The sequence below is a fragment of the Rissa tridactyla genome, chromosome 8 (assembly GCF_028500815.1).
Source record: "Rissa tridactyla isolate bRisTri1 chromosome 8, bRisTri1.patW.cur.20221130, whole genome shotgun sequence".
Lineage (NCBI taxonomy): Eukaryota > Metazoa > Chordata > Aves > Charadriiformes > Laridae > Rissa > Rissa tridactyla.
In genome coordinates this window covers 43,747,705-43,762,739 of record NC_071473.1, presented here as the reverse complement: position 1 = coordinate 43,762,739, position 15,035 = coordinate 43,747,705, and the positions used below count along the sequence as shown (strand labels likewise).

Below are 15,035 nucleotides of genomic sequence, written 5' to 3'. Positions count from 1 at the left end.
CATCTCAAGGAGTAGCTTTGTGAAGGCAGACAGAAATGGAGAAGCTTGGGCGGGGACAAGACCAAAGGCTCGGTGTAGATCCCCCACCATACAACTCTAATCCCCTCTTTCCTTCCTATGCTCTCACGCACTGCTCTGACCTCACCTCTCCTGCCTCTCCCACCCTTCCCCTGGGAAAGCTGCATTCATTTCAGCGTGTGGTTACATGAACACTTGCTTCAATAGCCTCGGCAGCGCTCACCCTCCCCACCCATCCCCAGCCCTCTCTGCCTCTCGTCCTGCCATTGCAGCACTGTGCCAACGTAACTCTTCAGTGGGACGCAAGCTCTGTAAATGAGGTCACTGGAATGACCTGAGTTAAGAGAAAAAACTTCTAAACTGGAATTGTTTCAGTGACCCACTTTAAAGGCCCTCTTCAAATAGCAGCAGCACAAGGAGAGGCAAGGGAGCTACAGTCTGAGAGCAGGCAGCAGCAGCCGCAAAGATAGCTTCGTAAATTTGCCTTGCCAACAGAGAAAACGTTGATGCAACTCCATCCTAAAAAGAAGGTGAACCTGGAGTTTTTCCCTACTGCTAGAATCAGCCTACTAGACTTCAGAGAGCCTCCAAGTGGAAGGGTTCACAACATCTCCTAGTCTGGCCCCTCGTACCTCACAGACTTTAGCTGCGCCTCTTACCTAACTCTTTCACAATAAGGCATTTTTTCAGCCCTTAAGTCAGATCCTCTCCAGTTGCTCCGAGGAGGTGAGCAAAGGGGGGAGGGTCTGGATTTTCTCCTTGACTAGTGAGCAGTAAGGGAGTGAGCTGAACCTCAAGGTCCTGGTGCCAGCACACTGGAGCTGCCAGAGAAACTGTTGGGCTCCGCTTTGAGCCTGAGACAAGATGAGAAAGTACCTAACCTTCCCCCATCAGTCTGCTCCATCAGCTTTTCTGGAATCCGAAATGGCAGACAGATGCTACTGCCAGCACTGTAATTCATTGACAATCACAGCTGGAGAACATTTTGGGAAGCATACCCAAGTCCTCATCCATGCCCTACTCACCAAGCAGGTTTCCAAGAGCAGCACTGAGGTAGCCTTAACACCTCCTACAGTACCCAAGCTCTCTCTTGTAATAGCCCTTCTGTTGCAACTCTATCCATCTACTGCTTTAGGCTCTCACTTTGTGATGTGCTATCCCAAGCCTTTCTTCTCCCTTTCTCCCACACCAGCTTCAGTTTTTACCCTTTCTCTCCAAGACCTGCTCACTTGGAAAAGCTACGGGAGGCACCTGACCGTGAGGCATATGTACTACACAAGCAACTCCACTGCTTTGCATTTACCACAGAAGTTCCCAGGAAAACAGTATTCTCCCAAGATACCTGTGTGTTTACAAGCATACGCACCACCATACCTTGTTACTGCAATACTACAGAAATAAATTCTAGCTTGTTCATTAGGTCTCATTCATACTTGACATCTCAGGGACCTTACACACATTTCATGAAGGCCTCAGTGTTAGGTCTTTTCTACCTCTGCACCAAACGCATTAGGAAGAATGCAAAACCAAAGTGTGCAGCTCATGCTAGAGTGGCTGTTTCACAACCTCCTAAGAAATTACTTTTTAAAAAAAAAAAAAACCCAAACCACATTCCACTCCGCAAAAAACAGGTGAGCAGCAAGAGTCACAATTACATTAACCTTTCCTGCAAGAATCTTCTACCTGCCTTCTATGTCATTAACACTAATTTCCCATGAGCAACCTTCAGAAAGAGCCTATATGTGGATTTTTCAACAGATTAAAATCTTAACTCTCCAACCGGAGCTGAGATAAACCCCAGACGGGTGAGACTGAGTTGTGTGCAAAATCTCTAAGAAGGTCATTTGTAAAATGATTTTGCCTTCTGGACATCATTTCTCAAATTAATCCAAACTCTGACGGCTAACCCTATCTGGCATTGCTGTGAGGCAAGGCAAACTTCAAAGCAACTTAAATTAGCACATAGATTGCAAAAAAACCCCTAAGAATAAACTTTCACAAAGAGAGTAACTCCCAACTCTAACTACAGCAGGCAAGATCTATAACCAATGTGAGAGATGTGGAAGAAAGGCTGGAAAAGCTTATGAACTTTGTCGTGGAAAAGTGGGCAGGAGAGGAGCTGGGCCAGGAAATAAACCCAATATGTTTAGAAAGCAAGAACTGTGCTGTTAGCCTGGGTTCAACACAGCACCACTGCTTGGAAAGGAATAGTACCAGGACTTTGAAAAGAGATCACATCCTAGTAAAAAACTCTGACAGCTTCTGAAAGAAACCACCTCTAAACTAACTCTGGCACTAAACTGAAACTGCAGGGCAAAGGGAAGAAATGTCAGAAAAGGATAGGAAAGACTAAAAGACTGTCATTGGGAAGCTGATCGTAAACATGCCAGTGAGTTTCAGAAGCAACCTCTACAATAGGACTAAAGAATCAAAGGAGCTTCTTCTAAAGGCATCAATTCAAACACCACAGGACCCAGGAGACTGCTATCGCATCCTGGCACAGGCTTGGCCAGCACAATCACACACTCCTGCTTTAAGAGGGAGGTATCAGTGAAACATTGTTAAAACAAGCCAGTCCCTTCTTTCACTCTAAGTTTGTTGTGATCCTGTTGCTTCGTCAGAAAGGCTGAAAAAGAATAACGTATTTAATGAAAACCTGCTATTTAACTTATTTGAAAAAGGGGCAAGAGGGTGTATTGTGACACCATATGAAACAAAAGATTAGGAAATAGTCAAAAGGTAAATGCTTTTTTCTACTTTTGTTTGCCTTAGAGGTCTCCAGAGTTTGCAGATTTACTGGAAAGAGGACTCAGTTTCCAGCTCCTGATCTGCCTCCAAAGCACAGCCAAATTTATTGGCAATAATTTCTGGCAAAAATATCTAGCAACATTTATTTAGGACATGTGGAAAATAATCACTTCTACTCCTTCTATTCTAAAAGGTCTCATCTTACCTGTCAAGAGCTGGAGTTAGACGGTAATCTTTGGTTGCTGACAGGATGGCTTTGATCAGATTATCTGGGGAGAAAGGAACAAGACATTAGGAGCAAGTTCTCACTTCTAATGGAAATGAAAACCAAAGTGATGTAAAGCATCTGAAGCAGTTACTTGGAGGAACTGAAATAAGGTTCACATTAAGAATAAACACTTTAACTTGCATATTCCTATTTTCTCTGGACTATGACCTTCACACACTGGCTGCAAAGACATGTTATATGCCAAATTCTGATGCAGCGTCCATCCAAATGCCTTGCACAGAGAGTGTGACAGGGAACAAATGCAATACAGTTTAAGGCAGTGGTTTTATGCAGCTGAGCAGAGAACTGGATGCAGGAACAGTAACAGGTTAAAACTGATGCTTTTTATTTTCCTGGGTTACTTTAAGTTTAGGTTCAGTTCCTCAGTCTGACGTTCTTCATGGTAGAATCCAATTAAACCATCACAGCTGCTTAAAGAAATGCCCATGGAACCACAACCTACACTGATACCCAGTGAACGCCGCAGCAACCAGATGGTATAAGTTACACAAGTGTAGACACACACACAAATTAAATACAAATTGTAAATTAAATACAAATTCTACAAATGGTAGAAGCACAATGATTACACATAAATAATTCTACAAACTACGAACATTTGCTTCCCCAATTTTGTCCTTTGTCCCTAATTTTTCCACTCTCTCCCCCATAAAGGTCCAAACTTCTTTACCATGGCCCATCCAGGGCCAAGAAGCAGCAATGCTTTGGCTAGTTTTGATTTACAAATGAACAAATAACTTCAGAGTGGCTGTACTGGGTCTGACAAAAAGTCCATCTGTCTCCAAATCCCGACTCTAACTGTGGCCTTAAGCAGATGCCTCAGAGCAGCATAAGAACAAAGCAAACATACATAATATTTCCCTGAAATTCTCTACTACCACTTAATTATTTTCAAATTTCATGTGTCAGGTATAGCCTCTATCTATCTGGTGACCCTCAGTGATTTCTCTTGCATGACCTCAGAATCCTCCTGGATCCATATGGACTTTCAATCACTTCCCTTTCCTGATTCTGGCTTCTCTGAGCTTCAATTATACTGGAAAAGATTGTGAACAATTACTCCCCTCCACTTTCCTTGAGAGATTATAAAAATCTATCATATGGTTCCCTAAAATATATTGGTCAACTAGTTCAAAAGTTCTTAGGAAAAAACAGTCAAAAGGAATAGGTAAGTAATTTCTTTATAAAAGTTCAAAAATTACACAGGAACATTAAGACGACTGATACCAAGTGATTGTTTACAGGGAACTTAAATAGTTTTCCTCGCAGACACTACTTACTGTAATCACCACAGTTAGGGGAGTCCCTTTCAGATAAAGAGTTCTGTTCTTATTTAGTATATCCCTCTGCAGAAACTACAGGACAAGGGTGTGGGACGAACACAGAAGCTCAAGACAGCTTTGAACGTGACAAGCTGGTGAGATACACGAGGCAGACAAACAAAGCTGATAAACAGAAAACTCTGACGGTTACTTTTAGACTTGGGGAAGTTTTTGACGTGGCATAACTGACAGCCCCTGCCAACCATTACAAGCTGGGAACTGTGATTACTTTCAGAAGATCATATTTTGGAGTGGAATAAGGAAGGAGGCAATTTGTAGGGTAAAAACAACTTACTTTGCTAACAAAATAGTGGTTTTGTTTAATTTTCCTTCATCTGAAGAATTTCTTTTGACGCATTGGCAGCAGGCTCCCTCTCCAACAGGAATGCTATTTCCTTAAGTCTGCTGAAACAGCAGTAGGTTGTTGTGACCTCTAATGGAACCATGCCACAGTCCTCTCCTTGGCCTGTCTCATACATTGACTTTTACTGGACAGTATACGTTACTGCGGTTGTTTTCCCACACCCTCAAAAATGAGATCAAAGGATTACACGTCAAGGGCTGCAACCTCCCATCTACCAAGCTTTTCTTATGCCAGGTTTGCTCTACCACCCGCAAGTTCACACCCTGCATTACTTGCAGACCATCCGTTATACTATATTAAAAAGCACATTAAAGGAATACAGTTGACGAATGCACTCAAATAATTCTGTTTTTCTCATCTTGACAGCTAATTAGTAATGCCTTCATAGCAAATGCTCAGGAATGAAATACGACTACCTTAGGACTGGATATGGCAGCATTTGGGATGGGGATGCTCCCCATTCCCATTATCCAGAGAGAAAATGCAAACAAAACAAACAACGACATAGGACATTCAGTACAGATTATGAATGACCAAATGGGACATATCTCTTCAGAAGCCCCCACAGTCCAACAACACATGGCATCCAAGAGGTTTGGAAGTTAAGTAAATCACAGCGTTACCATTCAAAACTGCTGAATGAAGCTCAATAGAAGGCAAAGTACTTCATAACCTCGTAACAGGAATGCAGGTGGCAGTTTGTCTAGTCTAGCATCCTCAACAGAAGTCAGAAGCACTAACAGGAAAAGCTAATGACCTGGGCAGGGGAGAGGCACTAGATCTTTTTGACTGAGCTGGAACTCTACTGGAAGATGGACACTACACCGCTGCTGAGGTGGGCACTTGCATTTGGCACCTTGCACACTGGCACCAGCATAGAAGGACAAGACCTTCTTCAGAAGGAGCTTCTGTATCTTCTCGGGGCAAGGTTTGCAGGATCAGCAGATGCTGCTGTGGCTGATCTGCAACCTTCCACAAGACAATGAAGATAACTACGATAGAGAACCACCGGCAGAATCTTTAACCACAGCTGGGTCAAGCAGGGTCACTTGAAATCCCCACTGCAAAGACTACTATCACAGATAAGCTACCTGCAGGACACAAAGCAGTGTTTATGTTCAGACTATGACCAAAGAAAATCAAGGACAAGGAAAGCAGGTGCACTAGGTAAAGGTAATTGATGGAGTATGCTTTCTCCAGGGTAAGTGAGAAATTGAATGGGTGATGAGTATACTCTGCCATAAACACCTATGCACTGAGTGGCAATAATGGGTGCAAGTGCATGTTACATATGCTACAAAGAAAAATTCCTTCCTGTTTCAAGTAACAGGATTCGTGCACAGCCACTGGATGAACACTGATGTGTCAAGAACTGAAAGCAAGTTTTGCAGGGATAAAAGAAAGGCCAAGTCTTCAAGACTCGAGCCACTGAGACTGCTCCAGCATATGCACAACATGACTGGTATCCCCATGATCTAGCAATAGCGGACACGTCCTATCTTCATGCAGTAGCATCTGGGCAGATTCAAAAAACTGCTCTATAGAACAGTGGCAGAAAGGCTACAAAACCAGTTTTGGTGTCCCATACATTGTTACTAAACTTCTAAACAACTTATAGGAAACCACTGACTGATTTAGTAGCAAATCTGATCTGCAGCAGACCTGGTACGCTGCACCTCACCTGCCAAACCCCTCCATTGGGGTGGGACAGCAGTGGGAACAGCTGGCACCCAGGATGGCGAGTTTCTCTGGGCTAGGCATATTCTTAAGGGAGAGGGACAGAGCTCATGATTGGGACAAACTTGCATTGAACACAGCAAAGAACAAAGAACAGCAATCCAAGATCAGTGTTTCAGGGGAGCACATTTTGCTCCCGATAACTGTCAGCTCTTCTCCATTAATCCATACATTTTATTTTCTGATTTATTTTTTTTTAAAAGGCACCAGTTGCATATGGCTTTAACATGGAACCACGCTTAAAAGAAAGATTGCTTTATCAGGCCAACAGCTATGCAAACAATTTGTTTTGATTTATTTATTTTTGTTGGCAGACGGTTCACCCAGGTTGTGAAGAAACCATAGCATAGATGCAGACACAATGCTAGCCCAGGCACAACTTCTCTCTTGCTTGGCAAGTGAGAAAAACAGACACAGTGGTGGGTGTGCTTTGCCTCGTACACTAGAGCACCAAGGAGGGGCCAGGAGGGACCTGAGTATACATGTTCTGAATACTACAAAGGAAAAAATCCTTCCTGTTACAAACAACTGGTATGTGTGCACTCCCCTCTCGCTTCCAGGGCCCAGGCACACGGCCAGCTCAGGTGTAACAGAACTCATTAGCTCAGACAGATCCCCATTCAAACAGGTCTCTCGTTCTTTGAGGGCCATTTCCAGTTTGGAAAAGTTTCAGCTACTTTTGTTCCATGCAGAACCCCAGCAAATCAGCCCAGCAGACTTGTCTTGGCACCATATGCCCAGAAACACGAAATGTGGAGAGCACAGTGCAGAGACCTGCAGGGCTCCATGAAAGGTCAGCTCAGGCCAAGTAGAACTTATTACCTGCCATTTATTGCCGGCATGGAGGCAGCTCCCGCATACCCAGCAGCTCTACGTCATGTTTTCCCCGGGCAAGGAGAGCTGGCAGCACTGTACCACGACTACCTTGCACTCCCCATGGAATCCTTCAGATGTACTGAGCAAGCAGGAACAGAACAGCACAGGCAAAACTAAGCACTTCCCTGTCACTCTCCTCCCCCAACCAGTACGGATAAAGGGCAAATTCATCTTCGGAAAGCATTTAATCATTGGCTTCTTCCCAGCTGCGAAACAGGCAGCCCAGCAGGTGCTAATTAGCTGCATGTCCTGTGAAATACAAACTTCCCACTGGAAACTGCATTCAAACACCAAACGTGTCTTATGTAGATCATCCAACAACCATTCAGTGGCCACAGTTTTGGTAATAGCCTGAAGTCTGATTAAACCTAACAGGAATATTTTTTCCTGTGTGCTGTTCCTCTTATTCACCCTCATGAGATTCAAGGCAGACGTTATCAATACTAAATCTGTCCTCCAGTCTGTAGTCAAACGCTGATGTTTAAATGGCAATGGCAGTGCCATCATCCTTAGGGCTACAGATGTTAGCTCTCCTGGGAGTGGAAGACATCTCAGCAGCAGCTCACTGGCAGCCCGTTAGTTGCGTTAGCTCCAATAGTTCACATCACAAAGAGCAACTTTTAATGCAGTGGTTCTGCCTACCTGAAACCATCTGTATGGTACGCATAAGAACACAGCGTACATACATATGTTATATATACGGAGGAATGCAGGTGCTGTTTGATTCTAGTTGAAGTATTAGACAAGTGAACTTATTCCAACAGTAAAAATACGTGGCGTTTATGCAGCTTCTTCAAGTCAAAGTCTGTAAGGTCATACATACACACGCACATGTAAACACACACACATATTCCTGAATTCACCCTCTCGAGTCCTCCACCTGTTCTCCTCATTTCTGAAAGCAGTAAATGTCCTTATACTCTGAGAGAATCAAACTTACTGAAGGTCACAAGGCAAATAAGTGGCATAACTAGGAACAGATATAGGCCTTTGACACCTAGATAATGAGCCCTCTACAAAGGCTTTCATCTTCAGATAGCCCTCTGCCTTACACGTTCTTCACATGGGTCTGCTACCATCCTTTAATGATAAATTAATGGAAATGAACACCAATATCCTCTGTTTTCACCCTCACTTTCTCCCATTGTTATATAATGAACACACCACCAGGGCAAGCGATCTCCCGCAGTTGTCTGCAGTCATAGTTTATTATATTTTTTTCTTGTCACAGAGAATTTAGATTATTGGGGAGAGCGGGAGATTATTTAACCCATTCATCTATCAACCACTATGCACACACTATGACTATATAAACAAAGCAAGAGGCCTCTGCACATTTTCCTCCCATCTAGAGGAGGAGTTGACTACATTTATCTAAGAATCCTGAGTTATCATGACATATTCTATCAGCTTTGCCTTATAACATCAGAAGATTCAAAAGCAGCTCAGGACTGCTTGATTTCCCTGAACACAAGTACATCTTGACTTCAGGTTGACCCTGAAATTTTCAGACATTTGGAAAAACTAAAAGTAAATAGTTAGAAATTTGGCGGGCAGTGACCACACAGTGAGAACCTGCCTAAGTCTCAATCCTGGCCTTTTTCTCTGTTATTTATGTGGAGGAGTGGAGACCTTCACTGTAAATGTCAACAACACTTAACATTGTTGTTTCTAATGCATAAGCTTCTCGCTTGTATCATTTAAAAAAGACGGGAGACCTTTCCACTCCACAGGACTTACTGCAGGTATCTCACAGGGTCTACCTTCTGCCTGCCTTGAAAGTAGTCAAATTGCGCTGTTCATGCACTCCCAAGTCGCCAAAAGAAGAGGCTGTAATTTTTCAAGTTGTCCATACCAGCCCATTTTCCTCAAAAATCGGCAAGTCTACATGCCCTTATTGCCAGCAGTAAGTATTTGAATCCGCTGCGTTTGGGTCGGGCAACAGTGTCATGCTGCAGTTCTTCACGTTTGCCCCGCAAGCCGCGGTCAGTGCCCATCTCCACAGCTGGCGACCCAGCTGCCACACCTCGAGCCAACACTTCTGCAGGGTAACTGGGCATCAGCTTCAGCTTTTGGGAATACATTGACTAGAGTGAGGTTGATAGACATCCCGAAAGCAGGCCAGTCTCCTCTGCATATGGGTCCTTGTCCCACAATAACAGAATGACACGTGTGTGTCAGCTTCGTGAGGAGAGTAAGCTAAACACTATCAATGCTATAGATTAAACAAATCACAATATTTACAAACAAGCTGTGAGAGCACAAACCCAGTGCATGCTTTTATTATTTTTTTTACACTTCCCGAAAAGTTCAGCTCTGTACAAAGTTCCTTCTTCAGCATTTTTTTCCTTAAGATCTTGCTCCATACAGGAGCTGAGAAGTGAGATTTTACGGAAGGATTTGCCACCTTGGTGCCCAGCACGAGGCCATGGACCAAGGTCCCACCACATATTCCGTCCTCCAGCTCTCTCCCAGAAACACCATGTCCAGCTGCAGACAGATGTTATTTGTATTTTAGTGAAGCTGTGAATCCAGTGAGTACAACAGATACCAAAATGAGTCTGAAATTTCCTGCGTCACTTCGTTTTGTTGATCAGCTAACTTTATGAGGTCTATGCAGGAGAAAAGAAGCTACAAAGACTTCCAGAACCTAGCAGCAAATTGCAAACACACAAACTGGCTCTCACAGACAGTTAACTAGAAACTGCAGGAATCTGTCCCCACATCAGCTCTTGTGAGTAAAAACAAGCAAATGGTTTCTTCAGGTCACTAGCTCTGCCAGCTTAGGTGGTTTACTTGAGATACACCTTACTAACAGCAGGATTTAGAACTGCTTCCAATATCACAACACTTCCATTCCTGATTTTTCATGGTATTAAGACAACATGCATATAATGTTGCATAGATACAAAACACAAAACAAAAGAAAAAAAAAAGAAAGGCTGAAAACGCATGGTACCTCCATAACAATTTTAGGAAAACCTGGCATGCGTTAAATGTAAGCTCCAGAACGCCCTCAAGGCCTTTTTTTTATAACAAGATATAAATAAAATACATAACATTTGGACTCTTGATTTACATCGTAGTTTTGGAGCCTTCAGGGATTTTTTTAAAAAAATCTTTTCTTCACAACCAAGAGTTTGTTTTTTCAGAATACAAGCTTAGTTCCCAACATAATCCCAGGGCTTGGGAAGTTGGAACATTGATTTAAAAAACAATTATGCCAAAAAACGGGCAACATTTTGCAATAACCATGCGTTAACTATTTTGATCCAAACTCAAGTCTGAAGCACAGGAAGCAATGAAGCCTGTAGAAACAGGCTAATTCACGCTAAATGAAAATGGACCTTGAAAGATTCACAATTTGCTGTCCGAAGACAAGCAAGGAAATAAATGCACTTGTTCTAGAGGGCTGCGTTTGTCGTTCCCTTTGTTCTGCATTTTTGATGCCCTTTCACAGGTGGCCAGGCAATGTCTTCAAGGCCAAAAAACTCAGTAAATACTACACTGATTTCCAATTCTCCTGACCCTTGCAGAAGCATTAAGATGTGGCACTTCAAAACACAACAGCCAGCGAAGACCTGTGCTTCCCTCTAGGAGGTAAAAGACAGGAATAACATGATGTCCCAATTGCCCTTCAACAGTTCTGGGAAGAACTCCAATATGGAGCCACCCAATTAACCGCAAACTTGGGACACCTTTCCCTTCTCAGTGGGTGGGGAGAAAGACTATTCTTTAAGCATATTCAAGAGCAAAGCATCAATTTTGATTGAAAGAAGGGACTGCCCTGGAGGGTTGTACTTTCATCAAGAGAGCTCAAGAGTGAGAATTGATTAACTACAAAATTCACGATACAACTTCCCTTCAGAGGCTTTATTCAGAAATGAAAAGCCAATCCTCTACCTCTTCTGAAACTTTTACATTTTTTTCCCCTCCAAACCTCTCATTTAGTTTCTTGAGGCTATAAAATCAGCTAGATTCCCTGGGGAAACAGCAACATTTTTATAGATATATTCCCATGTGATAATGACAACTATTACCAATTTTGGTCAAATGTAAAATTCTAGTGGAAACTTGTTCAGAAATCTGCCTCAAACTCAAGAAGAAACAACAATTTTGTGTTAATCCCTCCTACTCTGAACAGAACTAACAGCTACAGATGCTGGTGCTTCTGGCTTATTTGTTAAGGAAGAACACATGAAGAACAAAAAAATGCTCACAGTAGGAAAATCATCCGTACAACAAGAGTACAGCTAACAACATAAAGACAAGGCTAGAGAATTAAAGCAGAAAAGAGGCACCTCATTATCAAGCAGATCCAGTTAAACATAGAGAAGGTGTTTGCATGTGATACTCCCACCTCTATAAAGAGCTGGAAGAGTAGGTTGGAAAAGACCTACTTTTCTGATAATTTTTCTTTGGGTCAGCTGTAAATTTCAATTGTGATGTCCAAGTGAATATGTTTTCTCAGAGATAAAGTATTGCTCATGCCAAGAAAGCTGATGTGGAAGAAAAAGCTATGCAAGAAAAGAACACGCATGAAAAGAGATTTTCTCCCGATAACATGTTGATATGCCAACTTTTGCACGCCCGAAAACTCAACATTTTCACTGAAGATGAATGACCTCTCCCCCATGAGACTAATGAAATCACTGCTAAGCAGCACTGAACCATGGTTCTTCCCAGAAGCACTAACACAAAAGAAAACATCCAAATAAAACTGAGTACGAGAACAATTAACCATTGCACAATACATTTATTAGCGTTGGTGCTCTGGGCAAAGACATGATTTCTTTGTCACCAAATGTGTCACCAATTCCAGATGCCCCTCTTGCACCAGATGAAAATACAAAGTCTCCTGGCCAGTACTACACACTATATTTGATAAAATTGTAGTACTTCAAAGATATTCTTAATATTCTCTTATCACCATGGGGGAGAAATTGTTTCCTAAATTCCTGGCGGGAGGCAAATTCTGAGATGGTGAACGTCTTGACATTCACTCCCTAAGAAATAAATATCACCTTCAAAGACAAACTGATTCAGGGCAACAAAACAGCCTCTCTGCTTAAAACAATCCAGCAGGAACAAAGGTAGAAGTGAAGACCTATAATTACTGCTAAGCAATGACACAATTACTGACTAAATGCATGGAAGAGCTATTACATGGATCATGTTTGTTTAGTTTTTTTAGTGTATGCTGTGCCATGTGTTCTCACTTAAGTTCAAAAAAAACTGCAGCAACTCTCCCGTCCTCATTACAGAGAGGATGCCTGATACTAGCTACTCTTTCTTATGAAAGCCTTTTATATTCTTTAAGCCACATGTACTGAGAAATTCTATTAATAGTCAGGTATTTCTCCAGTCCTGTTTGTTGCCCTTCTCCAAATAACTCCTTCCTTTTGCTTTAGCTACAGAGGTAAATTTGGGGAGGAGGCCCTCTGGGATTAATAATCTCACTAACACTATAAACAATTTTTCCGTTGCTTATTCATTAATGAATTTAACCCTGAAAGCAGTGCACATGCTAGAGGATCTCTGCAGCAATATGGGCAGCACATGCACATTCATACCTCTGTAAGTTACACTGATAGAAGCACTGCTAGGAAAGGGTGCAAATACAAAAGACGACATTTCAATTTCAATTAAAAAATCTCCATGTAAATCAATTAAGAGGCTGAGATTGCCGCACTCTCCTTGCTCTTCACTGAAAAAGCTGCAAAAAGCAGGCTTGGTGGGTGCTGGGAAAGAAGAATTCCTAGAAGCAAATTAGACCCTCGCAAATGGTGAAATGTGGGAGGCACTCCAACATCCCAGTTAATGCCAAAACAATAGCCTGGGACACAGGAGGGTGCTTGACAGCCTGAGCTGTCCCCACAGGACATCTTGACATTTGCAGCTTTTAGAGTTCCAACTTCTTGTTATAGTTTGATCTTCTCAACAACTCTTAAGGTTGACTAATTTCATTGTGTTCCTGAATGACACCCCCCACTTTGGCTATATACACACACTAATAAACAGATCAGCAGCAGGCACGCTGTCCTACTCGAGTCCATCCTATTAAAGTTCCCCAATGGTTTTCACCAGGGCCAACAAATATCCTCCCCTATAATTCTCACGCATTCATAAGGTCACAGGCTAATACAGGCTAGTGACCTTTCTTGATAGGAAGCCTGGATATAGCCATCCTCTTGGGGGGGGGGGGGGCGCGTGGCAGGGAGTTAACCTGTTTGAACAATGAGCTCAACTGCCTTCAGGACCAGAGGTCAGCCATTTTATTAATAGAGATGGAGTCATCATTTCCAAGCACTCACATTGGCACATCCCATTTCTAGAGTCTGTCAAGTCACACAGAGGGAGACAACAAAGCTCAACGTGGCATTGGCAGTCTGAGTTTTTAAAGTAAATGCACTCAAATATGATACCGGCCTATTTGACAACATGGTTATTCTTCATCATTTAGAAAATCTTCATTTAGATTTCTGAAAGATAACCTCATGCGTTCATAGCCAGATGCAGAAATCACCGGGTGAAACCTAGAGCCACTGTTGCACAGAAGACTAAACTAGATACTTGTAGAGAACCTCTGCAGTATGAAAACCTGTGAGCAAATACACTCATGTCTTTTCAGAAATATGACATATCTATTTCTTTACCTATTTTCTGCACACAGAGAAAGCAAGAACTCCCACAAAGGGCTACAGACATCTGTGATGAAAGCACTGACACCTTCAATCTGCTGTATCAGCTCCACCACTCCTGACGGTTCTCAGCTCCGCTTCTGTCCCACATTGCTGGAGACTGGGATCAAGTAATAAGGATCAATCCTTGGTCCAGATCTTTGGTGAAAAGAGGCAGGCAGAGTCAACCAGTACAACATGTACTAATACTCTGCCTAGTTAAGGCAGTTTAAGAAAAAGGTACAACATTATAAATTCCTCCTCATCTATTCCTAATACCTTGTAGAGGACACTCAGAGACCATTGTTCAAAAAGGGTTTGTACACGACTTCCTACCGTGTGCCTCATCCCAGAAAGTCCTGTCCATAAAGCAGTAGGGTCACCACCTGCTTATTCCTGTGCTGCTTTCTTTGAGCAGACAAGCAATCACTAAGGTGGTTAACTAACGATAGCAGCAGTTCCCAATCCGACACGAGATGTGCATTATTTCCACTGCAATATTCCATTTCAGAACCAGCATCATCTGGGGCAAAGTCTAAAAACTTTCACGTTCAGAATCATATTCACCTTGAGGCTTTCTACACGAAAATGCTCTTGGGGACAGTGGAGCACTTTGGTCATAAAACCCCCTGCATGGGCTAACGGCCACATCAGAAAATGGAGAAAAGCAGCGAGCATTCTTTCATGAAGAAACACTATTAAGCTCTCTTGTTATACTGAGTACTTTTTAGCATCTGGAGATGGAAGAACTGTCTTTAAAATCAGATTCTTTTTGAAGAAAATGAAGATCCCTGATGAACTGTGTCAAAATGATCAACATACTTCCTTCTCCTTGATATGATCACCTTTAAAGAGCGGTAGTCCTGCTCTGAAAATTTCTGAGCCATTTCTACTCTTTTACATGTACTGTATAGAGATGTGTTATTCCAAATTAGTGCTCCTCAAAAGCTGCTTTTCCCTAAAGTTTGCAAGACTTGTTCTTGCAATCTTGGAATTGTTCT

At 42.5% G+C, this 15,035-nt stretch overlaps 1 protein-coding gene across 6 annotated transcripts in view; it reads right to left on the bottom strand.

Moving 5' to 3' along the window:
* The window catches only part of ST3GAL3 (ST3 beta-galactoside alpha-2,3-sialyltransferase 3), a 188,454-nt gene that overhangs the window by 58,420 nt on the left and 114,999 nt on the right, over positions 1-15,035 (bottom strand). For all 6 annotated transcript variants that reach the window (XM_054211301.1, XM_054211303.1, XM_054211302.1 and 3 more), the window contains one exon: positions 2,972-3,035. In XM_054211301.1, the coding sequence (XP_054067276.1) occupies positions 2,972-3,035 (64 nt within the window). The remainder of the gene's footprint in view (positions 1-2,971; positions 3,036-15,035) is intronic.